Source organism: Pongo pygmaeus, chromosome 16, assembly GCF_028885625.2.
Source record: "Pongo pygmaeus isolate AG05252 chromosome 16, NHGRI_mPonPyg2-v2.0_pri, whole genome shotgun sequence".
In the NCBI taxonomy this organism is placed as follows: domain Eukaryota; kingdom Metazoa; phylum Chordata; class Mammalia; order Primates; family Hominidae; genus Pongo; species Pongo pygmaeus.
The window spans coordinates 47,441,522-47,463,579 of NC_072389.2; the positions used below are offsets into that span (position 1 = coordinate 47,441,522).

Below are 22,058 nucleotides of genomic sequence, written 5' to 3' on the forward strand. Positions count from 1 at the left end.
GTCCATCATGTAAATTGTTTCTCCTGTAATTCATTTAAGGTCTTTTTCAGTTTTAAGGGAAAAAAAGCCCTTGGAGAAAGTGGTGTCAGCAAGATGACAGAATAGGAAGCCCTGGACCCTCCTTCCCTCTACAGACACACTGATTCAATAATTCATGGAAAAATTCCCTTTGTGGGAAATCCAGAAACCAGTTGAGGGTCTTCTGCACTATAGGAAAGCATGAAACCAGCTGAATCAGAGTCGGCAGAAAAACCTGAGGCACCCTCTTGCCATAATTCTTCCCTTCCCATGGACCCAGCACAGTACATGATGGGGAGGAAACCCTCAGCTCCCAGCTTCTTTTTGCAGAAGGAAGGAAATGACTGGAATGTACATCCAACATTCTGACTTTTCTGGAACCTGCACGAGAGACTGTTTTCTGTCTTGCCTGAGTCCGAGAGCTAACAACAAAGGGCCCAGGTTGGAAGTTGCTGACATCAAAAGTGGAAGTTTGGACTAGCAAGCATGAGCTGCTCCCCCAGCTCAGTGCAGAGTAAGCAGGTAGAATCCCCAACATCCCCAAATCCCAGCTTTTCCCTAGGGAGGAGAGATGGACTGTGAAAATGTTCCAACTTTGTAAGAGGTTACCTGAGGGAATGGTTTCTGTAGGGAATGGTTTGAAGCACAGATGGGACCAGTATACTTTAGGTGCCTGGGGCCAGTATGAACAAAAAAAGAGCTGGGCTATGCCACTGGCTCCAGGAGACCCATGATACAGCAGATAAACACAAAAGGGAGCTAGAGATTATAAATTCCTGGGGAGGGAAAAACCCAGCAAATCCCTCTGACTGGGAATACATATGCAGAAGTCCAGAAAAGACATAATACAGAGTGGGTTAGAGAGGCCATCAGAATCTCCATGCAGGATGATTGGTGAGGGTGTTCTCCTGTACGATGCTAGTCCACGAACACTGGAAAGGTAACTGTTTTTTTTTCTAATGCACTGAAACCAACACAAAGAATTAAGGAAAATGGAGAATCAGAGAAACATGGCCCAAACAAAGGAAGAAGATAAATCTCTGGAAACCAACCCCAGTGAAACAGAGGTATAGGAATTATTTGAAAGAGAATGCAAAACAACTATCATGAAGATGTTCAACGAACTCAGGAGAACAATGCATGAACAAAGTAAGAATTTCAACAAAAATATATAAAACATTTTTTAAAATATGCCAAGAAATTGGATAACCTAGAACAAAATATATAATTCCTAGAAGTATACAACCTACCAAGACTGAATCATCAAGGAATAGAAAATCTGGGGGGGCGGAAAAAAACACACAACCTGGTAAGACCTACAACAAGAAAGAAGATTCCATCAGTAATCAAAAACATCCCAACAAAAAAACAGCCTAGGACCAGATGGCTTCTTTAGTTGAGTCCTACCAGGTACTTAAAGACAAAGTAACACTAATCCTTCTTAAACTCTTTCAAAAAAATTAAAGACGAAAACATTTCTTTGGAAGGAACTTCCAAACTTATTCTACGAGGCCAAGATTACCCTAATGCCAAAGCCAAAGACATGACAAGAAGAGAAACGATAGGCCAATATCCCTGATGAGCAGACGCAAAAATCTTCAATGAAACACTGGAAAACAGAATTTAACGGCACATTAAAAGACTCATACACCATGACCAAGTGGAATGAAATAGAAAGCCCAGAAATAAAACTACACATACATGGTCAACTGATCTTCAAAAAGAGAGACAACACTACACAGTGGGGAAACTGACAGTTTCCTCAACAAATGGTGCTGGAAAAACTAGATATTCACATGAGAAAGAATGAAAGTCACTCATCTTCACTATACACAAAAATCAACTCAAAATAGATTAAAGACTTAGACAAGTCAAAATAGATTAAAGAATTAGACATAAGATCTGAAACCACGAAACTCCTAGAAGACAACCTAAGTTTCTTGAAATTGGTCTTGGCAGTGATTTCTTGGCTATGACACCAAAAGCACAAAGCAACAAGAGCAAAACAGACCAATGGGACTACATCAAACTAAAAAGCTTCTGCAGAGCAAGGGAAGCACACAACAGAATGAAAGGCAACCTACAGAATTGGAGAAAATATTTGCATTCTACATACAGTCACGTATACTTAATGGTAGGGATACGTTCTGAGAACTGTGTCATTAGGCAATTTCATAGCTGTGTGAACTTCACAGAATATACTTACACAAATCTAGATGTTATATAGCCTACTACATACCTCGGCTATATGGTATAAGCCTATTGCTCTAGGCTAAAAACCTGTACAGCATGTTACTGTACTGAATACCAAAGGCAACTGGAATACAGTGGTAAGTATTTGGGTATCTAAAGATATCTAAACATTGAAAAGGTACAGTAAAAATACAGTATTGGCCGGGCACGGTTGCTCACGCCTGTAATCCCAGCATTTTGGGAGGCCGAGGCGGGCGGATCACGAGGTCAGGAGACCGAGACCATCCTGGCTAACACGGTGAAACCCCGCCTCTACTAAAAAAATGCAAAAAATTTGCCGGGCGTGGTGGCGGGCGCCTGTAGTCCCAGCTACTCGGGAGGCTGAGGCAGGAGAATGGCGTGAACCCGGGAGGCAGTGCTTGCAGTGAGCTGAGATGGCGCCACTGCACTTCAGCCTGGGTGACAGAGCAAGACTCCGTCTCAAAAAAAACAAAAAACAAAAAACAGTATTATCTTATGGGACCACTGTCATATATGTGGTCCGTTGCTGACTGAAATGTGGCATAGGACTGTATCTGATAAGGGTTAATATCCAAAATATATAAGAAACTCCTACAATTCAACAGCTAAAAATCAACTAACTTGATTAAAAACTGGGCCAGGGACTGGAAGAGACATTTCTCAAAAGAGGGCTTCCAAATGGCTGACAGGTATATAAAAAAAAGCTCATCATCACTAATCATCAGAGAAATACAAACCAAAACCACAAGGTGTCACCTCACACCTGTTAAGATGGCCATTATCAAAAAACAAAAAACAAATGTGGGCAAAGAAAGAAATTGGAACCCCTGTGCATTGCTGGTGGAAATGTAAAATGGTGCAATCACTATGGAAAACAGTATGAAAGCTCCTCAAAAAAATTTAAAAAACAACTACCATATAATCCAGTAATCCCACTTCTACATATGTACCTAAAAGAAATGAAGCAGGATCTCAAAGAGAAATGTGCACTCCCATGTTCACTGCAACATTATTCACAACAGCCAAGGTATGGAAATAACCCAAGTGTCCACTGACAGATAAATGGATGAAGATAACATGTTACATATATACAATGGAACACTTGTCAGCCTTAAAAAGGAAGGAAATTCTGACATGTGCTACAACTTAGATAAATCTTGAAGACATTATGCTAAGTGAAATAAGCAAGCCACAGGAGGACTAACGCTGCATGATTCCACTTATATGAGTTATCTAAAATAGAACTCAAAGGCAGAAATAGAATGGTGGATGCCAGGGGCTGAGGGAGGGGGAAAGCAAGAGTTGCTACTCAACAGGTATAAAATTTCAGTTAAACAAGATGAAAATGTTTTAGAGATCTGCTGTACAACATTGTGCTTATACGTAACAATACTGTAACGCACACTAAAGGAGTTAAGAGAGTAGATCTCATTGTTATGTTTTCTTACCACAAAAAAGCCTTATGTATACTTGCAAAATCTTGCACAGTGTTTTCACAGAGGAAAATATGAACAGATGGCTGAACTCAGTGCCACCAAATTACTATAGCAAACTTGCATTCCCATGAAGGGCACAATCAGTTTTCAATTAATCAGCCTTCTCTGCTTATAGCAGCTCATGGAGAGCTGAAGTACAAGGGAAGCCTTAAAGGCAAATAATTAGCAGAGGAAGACCTCAAGAGGAAGATGTGGGAACAGCAGAATATACCACAGAAAGCAAAGTGTTATGGAGATAGGTTCAAATCTGAATGGTAGAGTTCTCAATTATTTCAATACATATAACAGCTAAGGAATTTGATACTGTACATGCTGTGTCAAATATCATGTCAGTGGGAAATGAACAAAACATTTTTAGCAGCCAATTCAACACAATGAATCAGAACCAGACAAGATGCTTCCAAAAGGCTTCCTGAAAAAAAACAAAAACAAACAAAAATTCTATAATGACCTAATATTCAGAACATGTCCAGAACTAGTTTTCATGAACTCAGGCCACTATTCTTTTTCTTTTTTTTTTTTTTTTTTTTTTGAGATGGGGTCTCACTCTTTTGCCCAGGCTGGAGTGATGTGATCTCAGCTCACTGCAACCTCTGCCTCCAGGGCTCAAGTGATCCTCCCACTTCACCTCCCAAGTAGCTGAGACTATAGGTATATGCCACCATCTCCGGCTAATTTTTGTATGTTTTGTAGAGATGGGGTTTCACCATGTTGCCCAGGCTGGTCCCAAGCTCCTGACTTCAAGTGATCCTCCTGCCTCGGCCTCCCACAGTGCTGGGATTACAGGCATGAGCCACTATACCTGGCCCACAATCCTAACATAAGACTTCATGTGAAGCCTTCTAGCTGTATGGAGGCAAAGTAAAATATTAAAAACATAAATATTAGAGGTACTAATTATAATCCTTACTATCTGAAGAAGGTAGTGACATCAATATTATTAAATAGTAGGTAACAATTTAGATTTTGTTTTGGTCTACTATATTCCTTTCTCAGTATTTTTCCTTATTATTTTTGCCAATATTAGAGTTAAATTTGCATTTCTTACAGACAAAAGAACTAGATGGTGGAGAGTACTGTATTTACTACCCAATTTAAACAAAAACATTCTCAAGTCTGACCATATAACTTTGAAAAGAAAAGTGAAACATGTATAGATAGACAGATGCAAAGAAAGGAAAGATTCTTGAATGTTTGAACTCTATTAGTATTTCTATTCTTATCCTTTTCAACTATATAAACTATAGTTTTCAGGCCACTACTGAGTCAAATAAAGAGAATTTCCATGAACAGACGATTCATGACTTTCTATTTAGTCACCACATACACAATTTATGCACGTGAATTGAGTACCAACCTCATCTGAATCCAGAAGGGCTGGAAGTGCTCTGCAGAGAGACAGAAATACTAAATTGAACAATGTAAAATAAAGCCATAAATGGTTCATAAAAGACACTGGAATAACGCAATTAAAAGCTTTATAATTATCTAAGATTTGCGTTTTATTAATGGCCCTTTTAGGGAAAATAAACAGCAAATACAATAAGCAACAGTTACAGAAACTGTATAGAAAAAAACATATTTTGCAATGCGACAGGACCAATGTTTCATTAAAATTATAGCCCTGGAAAGGAACTAAAAATTTCAAAAGGAGTATCCTATTCATTTTAAGATCTACTACATAGCTAAATCTTTCTAAGCAGAAATGTCATCTGAATGAATAAACCCAATTAATTTTGTTTACAGATTATTCCTATCTTTTAATTATTTTTCAGTATCTTGTATTTTCATGAGTCTAACTTGCTCATTTAAAATAATAACAAAGTAGTACTAACTTCGAAATAGGATTCTTGTGGTAATCGTTCAAAAACTTACACATCTGTCACAGAAGAAGGAACGTTCTCTTCTACCCACTTCAAATCATCTTCCTGCTGGGAACATACAAATACCACTCATTACTAAAATGCACCACATAATACATCTCAAGTAAGGACATAAAGATCTTAAATCTTGTCTTTCATATAATTCTGTAGTCGTACATTCACAAATAGGACTGCTGACAGAAAAGTCAAATATTTTAATTTTTAAAAACATTTTTAAAAATCCCTTTGACCAACATCTCCCCAGTTCTCCCACAGCCCCTGGTAACCACCACTCAACTCTCTGCTTCTAGGAATTCAACTTTTTTAGATTCGACGGAAGTGAAATCATGTGGTATTTGTCTTTCTGTGCCTGGCTTACTTTGCTTAACACAGTATCTTCCAGGATTCTTCACGCTGCTGCAAATGACAAGATTTCCTTCTCTTCTGAATCTAAATAGTATTCCATTGTATATCAAAATGCACATTTTCCTTATCCATTCATCTACTGATGGACATGCAGGTTGATTCTGTATCTTGGCTACTGTGATTAATGCTGCAATGAACATGACACTGCAAGTATCTCTTTAACATACTGATTTAATTTCCTTTAGGTATATACCCAGTGATATGAATGCTGGATCATAAGGCAGTTCTATTTTTAATTTTGAGGAACCTCCATACTATTTTCCATAATGGCTATACTAACTCACATTCCTATCAACAGTGTACAAGGGTTCCCTTTGTTCCATGTCCTTGCCAACACTTGTTATTTCTTCATTTTGATAAATGCCATTCAAACAGGTGTGAGGTGTTATCTCATTGTGGTTTTCATTTGCATTTCCCTGAGGATTAGTAATGATAAAAATTTTTTCATATACTTGTTGGCCATTTGTAGGTCTTATGTTAAGAAATGTATATTCAGGTCCATTGCCCATTTTTAAACTGGGCTATTCGTTTTCTTGCTACTGAGTTCCTTATATAAATTGGATATTAACCCCTTAACAGATGCAATGTTTGCAAATGTTTTCTCCCATTCTGTAGGTTGTCTTTTCACTTTGTTAATTGTTTCCTTTGCTGGGCAGAAGCTTTATAGTTTGATGTACTCTCACTTCTCTATTTTTGCTTTGTTCCCTGTGCTTTTGGGGTCATATACAAAAAAAAAATCATTGCCAAGACCAATGTCACAGAATTTTCCTCCTGTTTTCTTCTAGTAGTTCTACTGAGGGTTGGAAGATGGGACAAAGAACAAAGACGAATGGAAAAGTCATACTTACTGCTTTGTTAACTTTACTATTTCCATTGGGTTCTTGTTTGGTACTTCTCATTTTCATTCCTTCTGTAGAAGAAAATAAATATACACTGTTTAACTTTGTGAACAGACCAACTATGTCGGCAAAATGGATTCAGAACTTTTTCTTTTTTTAAATTAAAAGCCCCAAAGTTACTTATCATAGTTTTATTTTAAGCTTCCTAATACTTGTGAAGTATACAACAGATGTTTCTCCATCTTTACAGGTAAGCTGGGAAATTCAAAGCAAAATTTTTAGCTCACTTCTAGCAAGTAAAATGGATACTTAATGTGCACTTACTTACTGAATTTACCATGCCTTCATCTTAAGATTCACACCCTTATTTTCTTAACCCTAACTTCATCCCATACCAAATACAGGAACAACACAGTTATAAAATAATAAATAATGTACTTATAGAAAAATAATATTTAAAGTACTAATAAGAGGTGAATTTTATTATTACCAAAGCTTTCTTTCAGCATAGGCTCCTTTTGTTCATCCTCCTCCTCTTCCTCAGACAATGGTGAAAAGGCAAACCTAACAGAACCAAAGTGAACAGAAGGAAAAAATTAGAAAACTTCAAAAACTGCTATACCAGTTGCATTTTACAAAACTAATTATTGAAACTGCAATTATAGTAATTCATTAAATCAGTTTAATAATAAAATTTCTTCCCCTTCAGAAAGCTCTTAATTGCCTATATTAGCAAAGGAGAAGCAGGACAGTATTGTATTTATGAGTGCAGGCTCAGCTGAATACTACCTGTGACATCAGACTAGTTACTTAATCTCTCTGTACCCAGTTTCCTCATCTGTAAATAAGGGGATAGTAGAACATTACTCATAGGGGTGTTGTGTAAAAGTAAGTCATTACAAATAAAGTGCTTAGAACAATACCTGTCACATTTAGCAGACAGTCAACAAATGTTCATTCATAAGGATATGTATCAAATAGAGTTAAGTAAATTCTCATCTAATTTAAAATCGCAGCCTTCAAATTGGGAGTTAAGAGAAGGGAGGCCTATTCCAGGTAATTTAAAATTTCAGTTTACAAGTGGGAAGCTCAGAAGATGAAGGTCTGATCTGGTATATCTCAGATGCCTTTCCTTAACAACTTCCAAGAGATTCAGCAAAGCAGCTCCCAGACATGTAATTCCTAGAATGCTTTAGCTTTTATTTATTTTTTTTATTTATTTTTTATTTTTTTTGAGACGGAGTCTCGCTCTGTCGCTCAGGTTGGAGTGCAGTGGTGTGATCTCGCCTCACTCCAAGCTCTGCCTCCTGGGTTCACGCCATTCCCCTGCCTCAGCCTCCCGAGTAGCTGGGACTACAGGCGCCTGCCACCACGCCTGGCTAATTTTTTTGTATTTTTAGTAGAGACGGGGTTTCACCGTGTTAGCCAGGATGGTCTCGATCTCCTGACCTCATGATCTGCCCGCCTCAGCCTCCGAAAGTGCTGGGATTACAGGCGTGAGCCACCACGCCCGGCCGAATGCTTTAGCTTTGACCTCACTCTATACTTCCCATTTTATTGTTACCTACTATTTTCATTCTACCTTGCTTTTAAAACTCTCTTTCATGATAAAAATTCTTAATGAACTAGGAACAGAAGGGAACATCTATAACTTGTTAACGGGTAACAAATTCCATGGTAAATATCATAGTTGATGATATCAGAGAAGCATTTAATGTCAGAGTAAGATGAGAGGGCCCACTGTCATTGACTCTATTCAGTATTATACAGGAGGGCTTAGCCAAGCTAATAATATAAGAATCAAAATTGAGGCAGGAAGATTATTTGGCAAAAAAGGAACATGTAATGATTACTTTAGACAAAAATCTATCTGAAAAGAAAATGTGGAAATTATCAAAACTAACAACATAACAGGAGGGTTGCTGGGAATGATATACATTAAACAAGCAAGCCGGGCATGGTGGCTCATGCCTGTAATCCCAGCACTTTGGGAGGCCGAGGAGGACGGATCACTTGAGGTCAGGAGTTTGAGACCAGCCTGGCTTACAAGGTGAATCCCCGTCTCTACTAAAAGTACAAAAATTAGCTGGGCATGGTGGTGGGTGCCTGTAATCCCAGCTACTCAGGAGGCTGAACCAGGAGAATCCCTTGACCCTGGGGAACAGAAGTTGCAGTGAGCCAAGATTGCACCACTGCACTCCAGCCTAGGCAACACAGCGAGACTCCATCAAGAAAAGAAAGGAGAGACAGAGAGAGAGAGAGAGACAGAGAGAGAGAGAAAAAGGCAACAGCATTCCTACATATTTGGAAAAGCTGTATATATTTTTAAAGGTTGCATTCGTAAGAGCCACAAAAATTTAAATCAGAAATTACAAAACATAATTCAAAGACTAAAAAATGGAGAGATGCCATAGTCAAGGAATTATCAAAAATACATATATAATCTCCCTAATTTATTAATTCAATTAAGTTCCAATCAAAATCGTAATAGGTTTTCCTAGAATTAAGCAATCTAAAATTTTTATTAAAAAACAAAAGCTGGGTGTAGTGACACGTACCAGTAGTCTCAGCTACTGAGGAGGCTGAGGTAGGAGGATCCCTTGAGCCCAGAAGTTTGAGTCTAGCCTAGGCAACATAGCAAGACTCCATCTAAAATAAAAAAATTTTAAAAATAAAGGGCAAAAATTCAACACCAAAGGCTTTTTAAAAAATTTTTTGAGACAGGGTCTCGCTCTGTTGCCCAGGCTGGAGTGCAGTGGTATGACAATGGCTCACTGCAGCGTCGACATCCCAGGTTTAAGTGATCCTCCCACCTCAGCCTCCCAAGTAGCTGGGATTACAGGCACGCATTACCATGCCCAGCTAACCTAAAACAACTTTTTTTGTAGAAACAGGATCTTGCTATATTGCCAGGGCTGGTCTCAAACTCCTGGGCTCAAGCAATCCTCTCAGCCAGACCTCCCAAAGTGCTGGAATGACAGGTGTGAGCCATCACGCCTGGCCAAAGGCTTTTTTTTTTTTTTTTTTTTTTTTGAGAAAGAGTTTCACTCATTGCCCAGGCTGGAGTGCAATGGCACGATCTCGGCTCACTGCAACCTCTCCCTCCTGGGGTTCAAGCACTCCTGCCTCAGTCTCCCAAATAGCTGGGATTACAGGCATGTGCCATCACGCCCAACTAATTTGGTATTTTTAGTAGAGATGGGGTTTTTCTAGTTGGTCAGACTGGTCTCGAACTCCCGACCTCAGGTAATCTGTCTGCTTCAGCCTCCCAAAGTGCTGGGATTATAGGCATGAGCCACAGTGCCTGGCCCAAAGGCTATTTTTAAAAGAGCCAGGTAGTATGCGGCTGAGCCTGCACTTATATGATTACGGGTTCAGGCCCTCCAGATACCACGGTTTATCAGAAGCCTAGGGTAATTCAGACAGTGTGCTACTGATGCAGGACCAGAACAGAAGAGAGTAGAGAGCCTAGAATCAAGTAATTCTTGGTGGATGAACATCTTGCTTGTGATTTTTTTTTTTTTTTTTTTTTTGGAGACGGAGTTTCGCTCGTTGCCCAGGCTGGAGTGCAATGGCGCGATCTCAGCTCGCTGCAACCTCCGCCTACCGGGTTCAAACGATTCTGCTGTCTCAGCCTCCCAAGCTGGGATGACAGGCGCCTGCCACCACACCTGGCTAATTTTTGTTATTTTTAGTAGAGATGAGGTTTCATCATGTTGGTCCGGCTGGTCTTGAACTCCTGACCTCAGGTTATCCACCCGCCTTAGCCTCCCAAAGTGCTGGGATTAGAGGCATGAGCCATCGCGCCCAGCCTGATTGTGAAATTTTTAAAAAGTCATTAGAGAATAATTTTTTGACCTCACCTTAGGCTAGATAAGAATTTGTCAAAATAAGATGCAAAATGTACAATCCTTGAAGAGAAAAACTACTCCATATTTCTGAGATTTTGTATGATTAAAAACAGCATAAAAAAATCAAAAGATATATTAACTGGCAGAAAATATATGCAATACTTAGAACAAACAAAATATTGGCATACAAAATATATTAGAAATTCCTACAAATTGGGCCTGGTATGGTGGCTCACGCCTGTAATCCCAGCATTTTGGGAGGCCAAGGCAGGCGGATCGCTTGAGCTCAGGAGTTTGTAACAAGCCTGGGCAACATGGCAAAACCCCATCTCTACAAAAAATACAAAGATTAGCCCAGTGTGGTGGAGCACACCTGTGGTCCCAGCTACTCAGGAGGCTGAGGTGGGAGGATCATTTGAGCCCAGGAGGTGGAGGTTGTAGTGAGCCAAGGTTGCTCCATTACACTCCAGCCTTGGCTTCAGAACGAAACCCCATCTCAAAATAAATAAATTCCTACGGATCAATACATAAGTGACTGTTACAGTCTGAATGTCTGTCCCCTCCAAAACTCATGTTGAAACCTAATTCCCAGTGTGACAGGGTTGGGAGTTGGGCCTGATGGAAGGCGTTTAGGTCATGAGGGCTCCACCCTCATGAATGAATTAATGCTGTTACATAAAGGGTTTTCTGGAGTGGGCTCTCCCTTTTGCCCTTCCACCTTCTGTCATGTGACGACCCAGTAAGAAGGCCCTCACCAGATGCTGACACTGCGAGCCAACAAATTTCTGTTCATTATAAACAGTCTGTGGTATTTTGTTATAGCAGCTGAAAATGGACAGAGACGATCAATAAGCCAATAAAAAATAAGCTAAAGATCCAACCTTAAATACAAAAAGTAACAATATTAATTCTCATCCACCAAATCTGCAAAAATTAAATAAAATGATGGGACATAAAACAAGTGAAGAAGAAAAAACCTCTCTCATACCATTGTTGTTAAATATGCAATTTCTTTCAGGTTTCTTTTGGGAACGTAATCTGGAAATACTTTAAAAATTACAAACACACATATCCTTCAACCTAGCAAATCCAAGCCCACTCATTAAATATTTCTTGAGCATGTGCCAGTGTGTAGTGAGAAATTAACCTTCATTGACTAATGTGAGGTGATCCCTACACCCATAAAATGTCCTGTCTTTATTTGCCTGGGGACTTTGCCTGACAGTGTAACAGTATGGTTTATGATAGGGGCTTTGGGCCATGCCATATCAGCTCTGACATCCAGAGGAAATGGTATTAGCCTGACTGCCAGGAGGGGTTGGAAACTAAAAGTCAGCAACAGAGACAGTATGTGATTGAGCCCCAGTAAAAACTCTGGACATTGAAAGCTCAAATGAGTTTCCCACATTGGTAATAGTCTGTGCATACTGTCACATATTTGGCTGGGAGGAGGTAACACCGTCCAATAAAAATCTTGAGTGCTGAACATTAATGGGCTTTCCTGGACAGAAACAATGTATTACTACATTTTTGTTGCTGGGGAAAAGAACTGACTTGATGTACTTCCTCAGAAGAGAGACAGAACACCAGGAAAGAAAATACAGATTTCCCCAGACTCTACCTGCTATCACCATTTTGTTGTAATACACCTTAACTGTGAGTATAACTGTACGCTGCATCCCATGAGGCCTTCTAGTAAATCACTGAACATTAGGATGGTCTTGAGGACCCTGACACACCTCAAACTGGAAATATCCCAAATGTCCATTAATAAGAGAATATGTTAATTTAACTGTACTACACATGTCCCATATTTATGCTATCCATGAAAATGAATGAGTTCAATTAAACCTGTTACACTGGAAGGAATCTCCACAATGTACTGTTACGAGAGTAATGGAAGATTCCATATGTGAACAGGGAAAAGACACATTATAATATGCAGTTAACACTGAAGTCACGAAGAAAGGGGGCAATGTTTTAAAAGAAAAGGGGGAAAAAAAGAAGAGGGAAGGTAACGCAAAAATTTTTTAATGACTGAGGAAGGGAAAATATTTAAATACAAATACAGCTAGTGAGTAACCAGTAGATCAACAGACGGATATAAAAGAAGGGTCTCCAGAATGTAAAAGTTCTTTCTCAATAGTGTGATTTCGTATCTCCTTTATTTTCTTTCATGACTTTATTCTGACTTTTTTCGATAAATACATATAAAGTGCATAGTTTGAAATGTCAGCAAGGCCATTTTCATGGAGTAAAAGGATTTCACCTATTTTCTGTTTCAATCTTTCATTGGGTCTGGTTATAAAATTAGTCGTTTATACCATGTTACCCTTTTCCTTCTTTGGAGGTATGGCCGTTTAATATAAGCTCTTAACCATCTAAATGCAAATGAGGGGGGAAAAAAGGCATAATCACAAAATAAAGCCAGGCAGTTCCTAAATGACTGAAATTTGCCTATCATTGGACAAATCAGATTTACATATAGATTTTTAATTTCAAAGTTGGTTATGTACGTTTTAATTTTACCCTTTCTATCATTACAAAGTGAGCTGGGCTGCTGGTTACAGAAATTTTCTTTCCTTCTAGACACTAGACAGGAGAGACTCAGTATACGTGACACAATTATATCTTTTGTTTTCTTTGAGACAGAGTCTCACTCTGTCACCCAGGCTGGAGTGCAGTGGCGCCATCTCGCCTCACTGCAACCTCCGCCTCCGGGTTCAAGCAATTCTTGTGCCTCAGCCTCCCGAGTAGCTGGGATTAGAGGTGTGCACTGCCATGCTCGGTTAATTTTTGTATTTTTAGTAGAGGTGGGGTTTTGCCGTGTTGGCCGAGCTGGTCTCAAACTCCTGGATTCATGTGATCTGCCCACCTTGGCCTCCCAAAGTGCTGGGATTACAGGCATGAGCCACCGTGCCTGGCTGACACAGTAGATTACATATCTATCCTCCCTTGTTTACTATACAAATACTTACAGGCATACTTGGTTTTATGGTGCTTCATTTTACTGTGCTTCCCAGATTTTGCGGCAACCCTATGTCAAGGAAGTCTATTGGTACCATTTTCCAACAGCAATGTGCTCACTTTGTGTGTCAGCATTTTTTTTTTAGAGGGAGTCTCGCTCTGTCACCTATGCTGTGCAGTGGCATGATCTCGGCTCACTGCAACCTCTGCCTCCCAGGTTTAAGCAATTCTCCTGCCTCAGTTGCCCAAGTAGCTGGGATTACAGGCGTCCACCTCTACACTCAGCTAATTTTTGTATTTTTAGTAGAGACAGGGTTCCGCCACGGTGGTCAGGCTGCTCTCGAACTCCTGACCTCAGGTGATTCGACTGCCTTGGCCTCCCAAAGTGCTGGAATTACAGGCGTGAGCCACCACGCCCAGCCCCTGTGTCGGTATTTTTTTTTTTTTTAGCAATGAAGTGTTTTTAAATTAACGTGCATACATTTTTTAGACATAATGCTATTGCACACATAGTAGACCACAGAATAGTGTAAATATAACTTTGATATGCACTGGAAAAAACAAAATATGTATGTAACTCAATATCTGCTTTATCGTGATGGTCTGAAACCAAACTTGCAATTTATTTCCATAGTATGCCTGTGTATTTATCACAAAATGTCAGAGCTGAAAGGAACTTCATGTTGCTGGGTTTAATTCCCTCTCAGTATATAGAAAGGAAACTAAGGCCAGAGAGGTGGAGAGGCCGCATGCCAAAAATCATGAAGGTAAGAGGAGAGCTGAGATAGGAACCCAGTTCTTCTGATTCCAGGCCCAGTGTTCCTTCCACTGTATGACACAGCCCTGATACTGTCCCCCAATGCACCACCCCTAATTGATGACATGGTCATCTCATGTTAGCAGAATAAACAGAAGAGTCCAAGAACCTCTGGTTGTTTGCAGATGGTCGCCAGAGAACCATGATGACAAAGAGGATCATGGAGAACAGCAAGCGCCAGATGGCATCGTCTACCCACAGCTCCCGCCAGTCCTACAATACGGGGGAGAAGTACATCATTTATACATGTTATCTTAACCCCTTGTTCATAAAGCCTTTGGCATAGAACAAAAATCACTTATTTGTTCATTCAAGTTATGTTTACTAAGAGCCTGCTACGTGCTTAGTACTGTGGTAAGTGTGGGGAAACAAAGTGAATGAATGTAGTTTTTGCCCTTGTAGTGCTTACTGTTGTTAAAGAAAATGCATCAATGGAACAGAGTATTTGTCAAAGCTTCATCATCCCTCCGAGAAGCCTTTAAGAAAGGGTTTTATACAGGGTTAAGAGAAAGTTACCTTATACAGTGTAAGAGAAAGTTACATTAGGTTGGTATACTTTATAATTTTCATTTTCATTATTTATTTAATAAAATAAGAGCCTTAGCTGCTTCTAAAGAAATCCTACTGTCACAGTCTTTGAGCTCAGATCTTAAGGACGTGGCTTCTATTCAGATTAGTATTATTTACACATATGGTACTTAATATTTAGTGCTCTGGACTTCTTAAGATTTTTAGTTAAAGTAAGACTGGGTTATAGCACACTGTAGTTATAACTTACAAAATTCTCTCCCAAAACTGGGAGAATACAGTCAGAAACAACAAACAAAAAACTATCTACTATACCAAGCACCACGATAGTACAGAATACTTAGGAGGAGGGAAGTATCACAACCCTCAGAGTAGAGACCTAGCTCTAATTTTTTATAAGGTATATAACAGAAGAACCTTACCACTGTCATCAACATCATCAGTTGTTTATAAGACAGTACACTATTCATAAATGTGCTTATAACTCACCGACTGACATGTCACTATTCTGAACTTCATGGTTGTCCAGATGATAAACACAATGGATGCTAATAGTAAATGAAAAACCAGGTCAGAGTATGAATGCTGGTTTACATCCCCAATTACATTCCCCCATTTCCGGTTAAGTGGAATCCCACACACCCCAAACCCCCAAATACATCACAATTCTACCAGTTATTTTAACAAGTGTATTCAATACAAATGTACTGTATACCTGCTATCAGCAAGGCTCATGATACATACTCTGGCCAATGCTTTCTGTATTTAAAGGATAATTTGGTAATAATTTTATTTGCCATCTGGCTACATCAGTAACCATTGTGGTTGGAAAATAAGGTATTGGAAATATAGCTCTTTCCAGCATTATCAATATAATTTTTTTCCCTTTTATCCTTAGTATAGTAATGCTAATTTTTCTTTGGCTGGTCAGATGAAAAAAAAATGGCTGATAAAACGACTGTAACACAAACAGAAGAGCTAGTTCCAATCATAAATCAGACCTCACTATTCCTGGTACAAGGGTCAGGAGGTAGGCAAATTAGCCTAGTTTGGTTACAGTCCACCTAATATCAATTTTTTACATATGCTTGCTGACATATGTAAAAGCACTGTAATAGCAATGTACTCTAATCTAAAATTCTACAACTATTTAATAAAACTAAACAAACATGTGGTAATGTCTTCTAAAAGGAGCACTCTCTGGCACTTAAGCTAACTAACCTCAAGAAAAAGAATGCCTCAAGAAAGAATGCAAATAGAAGAGGGATAAATGACGAGCTGAAATATGAGGTTGATTTCCAGCTACTGTACATAAAATAAATGGTTCTCAACTTTTTAAAAACCATAGATCTTTCTGAGAATTTGACAAGAGCTAAGAACCCTTTTCCAAGTGAAATATACAAAACTTTCTATGCCCACCATGGCCTTTCAGGTTAAGAATCTCCATTCTAAACAGATCACATTTGAACTCCAAGAAGAAAGTCCCAGACTTACCTGCCACTGCCAAAATAAGCGTGTTGGTGAAATGCCGATACAAAGAGAGTTTTACAATGTTCCTCCGAAGTTTTAATAGCTTCATCGTTTGAGTCAGGCTAATAAATATGTGTTTGCAGGTCAAGGAATTCAACATTCAGAAAAAACCGTAAGCTAGCCAATTAGTTTTCAGGTTTCTTTGAGGATCTCGGGTCATGCTAATAAACTTATAGATCTCTCAGAGGCCTTGTAGCTCTCTTATTCTCACTTAATCTCACAAACCCCTCAAGATTAATAAGTAAGTCATCATTTTATTTTCTTTTCCTTTTTTTTGTGAGGCAAGGTCTAGCCCAGGCTAGAGTGTAGTGGCACAATCACGGCTCACTGCAGCCTTGACCACTGAGGCTCAAGCGATCCTCCCACCTCAGCCTCCCAAGCAGCTGGGACTACAGGCATGTGCCACCATGCCTGGCTAATTTTTCAATTTTTTTGTAGAGATAAGGTCTCGCTATGTTGCTCAGGCTGGTCTTAAACTCCTGACCTCAACTGATCCTCCTGCCTTGGCCTCCCAAAGCACTGGCATTACAGGCACGAGCCACCATACTTGGCCGAAAGTCATCGTTTTCAATGAGACATTAAAGAGAAGACAGAACAGGATAAAGTAAGAATGTACAAAATCACAAGAGGAAAAAGTATAAAAAAGAGAAAGGAAGAGGCTTTCTAGAGCAACAAAAAAAGACAGAAAATAAATAGAGAAACGGTAGAAGATAAAGTGAACATGAGTAACAGGCAAGGGACAAAGAGTTAACATCATCTTCTCTCTCCCTTTAAGGTGGGTAGCTCTGTTCTCATCTGTCCAGCAAATCTAGTTGAGGGTCATAATTATACTCGTGCCTATAATCTCCCAGAGATCTACACTCAGTTCCCTCATGCCATCTTAAGGAACCTGCCATCAGTTGTCTGCACTATCCTGAATTAAGATGACCTTACAGTTGGTTGAGAAGCTCATACGGTTTTCTTCCAAAAGCAATGACTCTCCATTTTCAGAACATTATTCTCAAGTGGAAGTTGCCAGAGAAAAACAGGAGGGGAATTGGTGCCTACTAAAAATGGTATCTGCTCTCACGTTCAATGTTCTTTTCTTTTCGAGAAAGGGTCTCACTCTGTCACTCAGGCTGGAGTGCAGCGGTGCGATCTCAGCTCACTGCAACCTCCGCTTCCAGGGCTCAAGCAATTCTCCTGCCTCAGCCTCCCAAGCAGCTGGGACTACAGGCGCAAGCCACCAAGCCTGATGAATTTTTGTATTTTTTGTAGAGATAGGGCTTTGCCATGTTGCCCAGGCTGGTCTCAAACTCCTGAGCTTAAGGCAATCTCCCCATCTCAGCCGCCCAAAGTGCTGGGATTACAGGCATGAGCCACTGCACCTGGCTCAATTTTCAGAATGAGAAGCAGATACAAAAATAAGGGATTTGGCACTTGCTCTGCCCTTACAGAGCCTTAGCTGTTACCTAGTCATTGGGTTATCTTACTATACAATCCATTCCTACCTCCCTCTTCTCTCAATGCTTGCAGAGGTTCACAAAACACTTGGAAAGATACTAATCTAGAAAAGCTTTGGCTATTTAGACCGAGGACACTTTAACTGAAAACTCATACCGCAACCCACTCAAATTCACAAAACAATTTTGTTTACATTCAGTTTTTCAACAGTCACAATCTATCAGGTCAGTAATAATGAAAACTGCTAAAAGGACCAAATATATAAAAACCAAAACAAATTCAATATAAGATAAAGTCCAAAAACTTGAATCCTTTAGCCATCAGGCCAAGCCCCTAATATATAAATTTAATTTTAAAGAGCAGGAGAAAAAGATTGCTCAAATAGAAGCTTGTTTGTTATCTGCTGGTTGACTCTGCCTGTAAATGAATCAATTATTTATTCTGAAGGGTGGAAATCTTCAAACAATTCCAAGCCAGCTTTTGAATGAGGCAAGAAAACACTCACTCCATAAGGGTTAAAACCTGCTGAACCTACACAGAGTTTCAGAAAAGTCAAAGCACCTTACATAGTTCCTGAAATCAAATTTAAGGATCAAAATCTTTTCATAAGTTTCAAAGCATTTAAGAATTGCTAGAGGCTAAAAGGCAGAGCAGGACCACCGCAGCCAGTGATTCTAACACTAAATGATTAGGTACACAAACAACAAGTGCAAAATCAAGATGAAATGCTCACTTAAAAGAAAAAAGCCAAAAGATTTTATCTTGAGCTCGGTCCACAGTCACCAATTTCCAATTTGATTTTTAAAATTAAAAAAATAAAAACAAAAAAAACTGCTTACCTGAACCCTCAGGTTGTTAAGACTTAGCATGCACTATTCCCCACGCTAAGGAGTAATCAACAAAACTGATAAAAACTCTTTGCAGAAAGATCAATGGAAACCCATCTCCAAGGGGAGAAAATGGACCTTCATCAAACAAGCCAATGAGAAGGATATCCACCAGCACAAGGCAGTGTCTAGGAAAGCCAAGGGGATAAAGGCCAAGGAAGCAAGATCAGTCTGGGCCTGCAGACAAAGAAAAAGAAGTGGTGAAAAACAGATGTCTAGAGAGGCACAGAGAAGAAACCACCACATGATTCTGCATTTACATAATCATTGGAATGTTTTTGCATTGAACTGAAAGAAAATAAAAAGAACATTTGACACCTAATCATTCTTCCCTTCTTATAAACCATCACGTAGAATATACAGCTATAAGCATTTCACATAAATTGTCATTTACAATCTCGAAACATACTGCTAACTACGAGTTTTTCATATATAAAGATCCATGTTAACAAGTGACCATATTTCAAAAAAGTTCTAATGTTTATAAGCCCCATCCTTAATCTATCATTTCCTATTATTGCAATTTTGGCTGCAAGTCTGAAAAGACTTGTCTCGTATTTAAAAAAAATTACTGCATCATATACAAAGAATTTTTAATTTCCAAAACTGTAATATTTTACAAATAAGAGCTCACCCCAAAATAAAATGTAACGCAATTATCTGTCTGAAAAACTACGCTGCATGTTTCCAGTTTATATAGAGTATGTTTTTTATATAACCCTAATTACCCAATCAACAGGCATTACTGAAAGGATATCCATAAAATAACACAGGCGTCAATTGCTGAGAGGGCCAGGTTTACTATCAGAGTCAAGGGATAAGAAAAATACTATAGCAACAGCAGAAGAAAGAAAATGAAATTGACAGAGGGTTAAAGTTGCTAAAAGTCTAAGAGAATTACACATAGAGGACAGTGTGATTTGAAAAGCAAATGTGCATCCACAAAGTGTCTGATTTAAGAGGCAATTTATTGCAAAACATATTGAGCCCAGTTTTCTTGTGAGCAAAGCCAAGTTTACAGTTTTTACGATATTGAATCTAATAGGTTGCTGTGGAGTCTTTTTTTTAAAAATAAGAAAATTAATTGAAATGGCCTAGAGAACCCTACACTTCTTCGTATTAATCCAGTGGTAACATAAATTTCTTTTCTTCTCTTTTTTAAGGAAGAGGTATCACTCTGTTGCTGGAGTATAATGGCATGATCATGGCTCACCACAGCCTGAACTCAATCAGTCCTTCCACCTCAGCCTCCCAAGTAGCCACGACTACAGGCGCCCACCACTACTCCCAGCCATAAATTTTTTTTATCACTTAGATGCTTTGGTTTCCTTCCCTGGCAAAGGGAATAATTATACAATTCTCAAAAATGGTGTGAAACTTCATTAGCTGCATTTTTTTTTTCTTTTTTTGAGACGGAGTCTTGCTCTGTTGCCCAGGCTGGAGTGCAGTGGCACGATCTCAGCTCACTGCAAGCTCCACCTCCCGGGTTCACACCATTCTCCTGCCTCAGCCTCCCAAGTAGCTGGGACTACAGGCACCTGCCACCACGCCCAGCTAATTTTTTGTATTTTTTTTTTTTTTTAGCAGAGACAGGGTTTCACCATGTTAGCCAGGATGGTCTTGATCTCCTGACCTCGTGATCCGCCCGCCTCGGCCTCCCAAAGTGCTGGGATTACAGGCATGATTACGCGCCCGGCCTCATTAGCTGCATTTTAAGGAAGTTTTTGAAACTGAAATGTTGACTAAGAAACAACAGTTACTTTAGATTAGATTAAGTAGTAAGTGTATGACTCCAAAGTCTGCCATTTACACAAGAACTTCAGTCTGGATTTCAGTCTGGATTCCATCGATTAGAAAAAGAAAAAAAAAATGCAAGTCTACTGCTTGGGAGGAGGAACTAAAACAATTAGCAATTTGGAGACAGGTGGAAAAGCATTCATTCCGGGCACACGCTAAATTTACAAAGCTCTAATAGATTAAAAAGAAAACATGAACTATACATATATTTTGAAAATCAGAGCCCAAAAGTGACTTAAAGCAAACAGAAAGAAGCCCACAGACATTTCCGATTCACACTGTCAAGATGTAAACAATATAATTGAACTGACCACAGAAAATGAGATTAAGCAGTACTAACCCCAGTAACTCTGAGGACCCCTTCCATGCCAGAGAACAAAAGATAGAGGGCTCCTGCTACTACAACCTTATGAAGAGTGACTCCAAGGCGTGGCCTAAAGAGGAAGCAAGGAGATATTTGAGTACATATGGGACAAATCCCGAAACAAGCTAAGTAACAGGAACTTGTGTTAATTAATATAGACCAACAATTTAAAGCAATAAATAATATACACTTCATTCACCTAAGAGAAAAAAACTAAGACCTTATGGTCTTAAAACAAGATAGGGAAAACTACAACTTAAGATCTCGTGTCTGGTTACCACATTTTTAAAAAACCTTTCCTCAGAAAGTTTTGAAATATATTCACAAGTAGTATAATGCACCCTTATAAACCCTTCACCGAGGCCCAACAACCACCAACCTATGGTCAGTTCTGTCCCATGCATACCCCATCCCCTTTCCACCCTTTCATATTCTCTTGATGCAAATCCTAGACAGTATATCTTTGATATATTTCAGTATGTGTTTTTAATAAATGAGGACTTTATTTTTCTTTGGTATTTCAATGGCTACAAAAGGGCCTTTCTTTTTTTCCCCTAAAGAAACAGGGTCTCACTCTATCACCCATGCTGAAGTGCAGTGGCCTAGTCACAGCTCACTGGAGCCGTGAACTCCTGGGCTCAAGCGACCCTCCCTCCTCAGCCTCCTGAGTAGCTGAGGACTACAGGCACGTCCCACTACACCAGGTTAATTTTTTTTTTTTTTTCGATGTTTTGTAGAGACAAGGTCTTACCATGTTGCCCAGACTGGTCTAGAACTCCTAGGCTCAAGCGATTCTCTTGCATTGGCCTCCCCAAGGGCTGGGATTACAGGCATGAGCCACTATGCCTGGCCCACAAAAGAAACTTTTAAAAAACATCACCAAAATACCACCATCAAATCTAAAAATTCTAACGATTCCTTAATATAATCAAATATCCTAATGCGGTTCATTAAATAGTATATTTGCAAGCTCGAAATGTAATATATGAAAAGTCTTCTGAGCAACTTCTGTTTGAAGG

At 39.3% G+C, this 22,058-nt stretch overlaps 1 protein-coding gene across 5 annotated transcripts in view; it reads right to left on the reverse strand.

Annotated features, from left to right (window-relative positions):
* The window catches only part of TMEM87A (transmembrane protein 87A), a 63,018-nt gene that overhangs the window by 2,292 nt on the left and 38,668 nt on the right, over positions 1-22,058 (reverse strand). The window contains exons 11-19 of one of the 5 annotated variants that reach the window (XM_054452094.2): positions 21,016-21,109; positions 18,983-19,055; positions 16,513-16,617; positions 15,508-15,566; positions 14,600-14,703; positions 7,346-7,419; positions 6,865-6,926; positions 5,604-5,659; positions 5,086-5,116 (exon numbers count right to left, since the gene is read on the reverse strand). In XM_054452094.2, the coding sequence (XP_054308069.1) occupies positions 5,086-5,116; positions 5,604-5,659; positions 6,865-6,926; positions 7,346-7,419; positions 14,600-14,703; positions 15,508-15,566; positions 16,513-16,617; positions 18,983-19,055; positions 21,016-21,109 (658 nt within the window). Of the gene's footprint in view, positions 1-5,085; positions 5,117-5,603; positions 5,660-6,864; positions 6,927-7,345; positions 7,420-14,599; positions 14,704-15,507; positions 15,567-16,512; positions 16,618-18,982; positions 19,056-19,624; positions 19,708-21,015; positions 21,110-22,058 lie in introns of all 5 variants that reach the window. The other 4 variants (XM_054452092.2, XM_054452093.2, XM_054452091.2 and 1 more) reach the window with 4 other exon arrangements.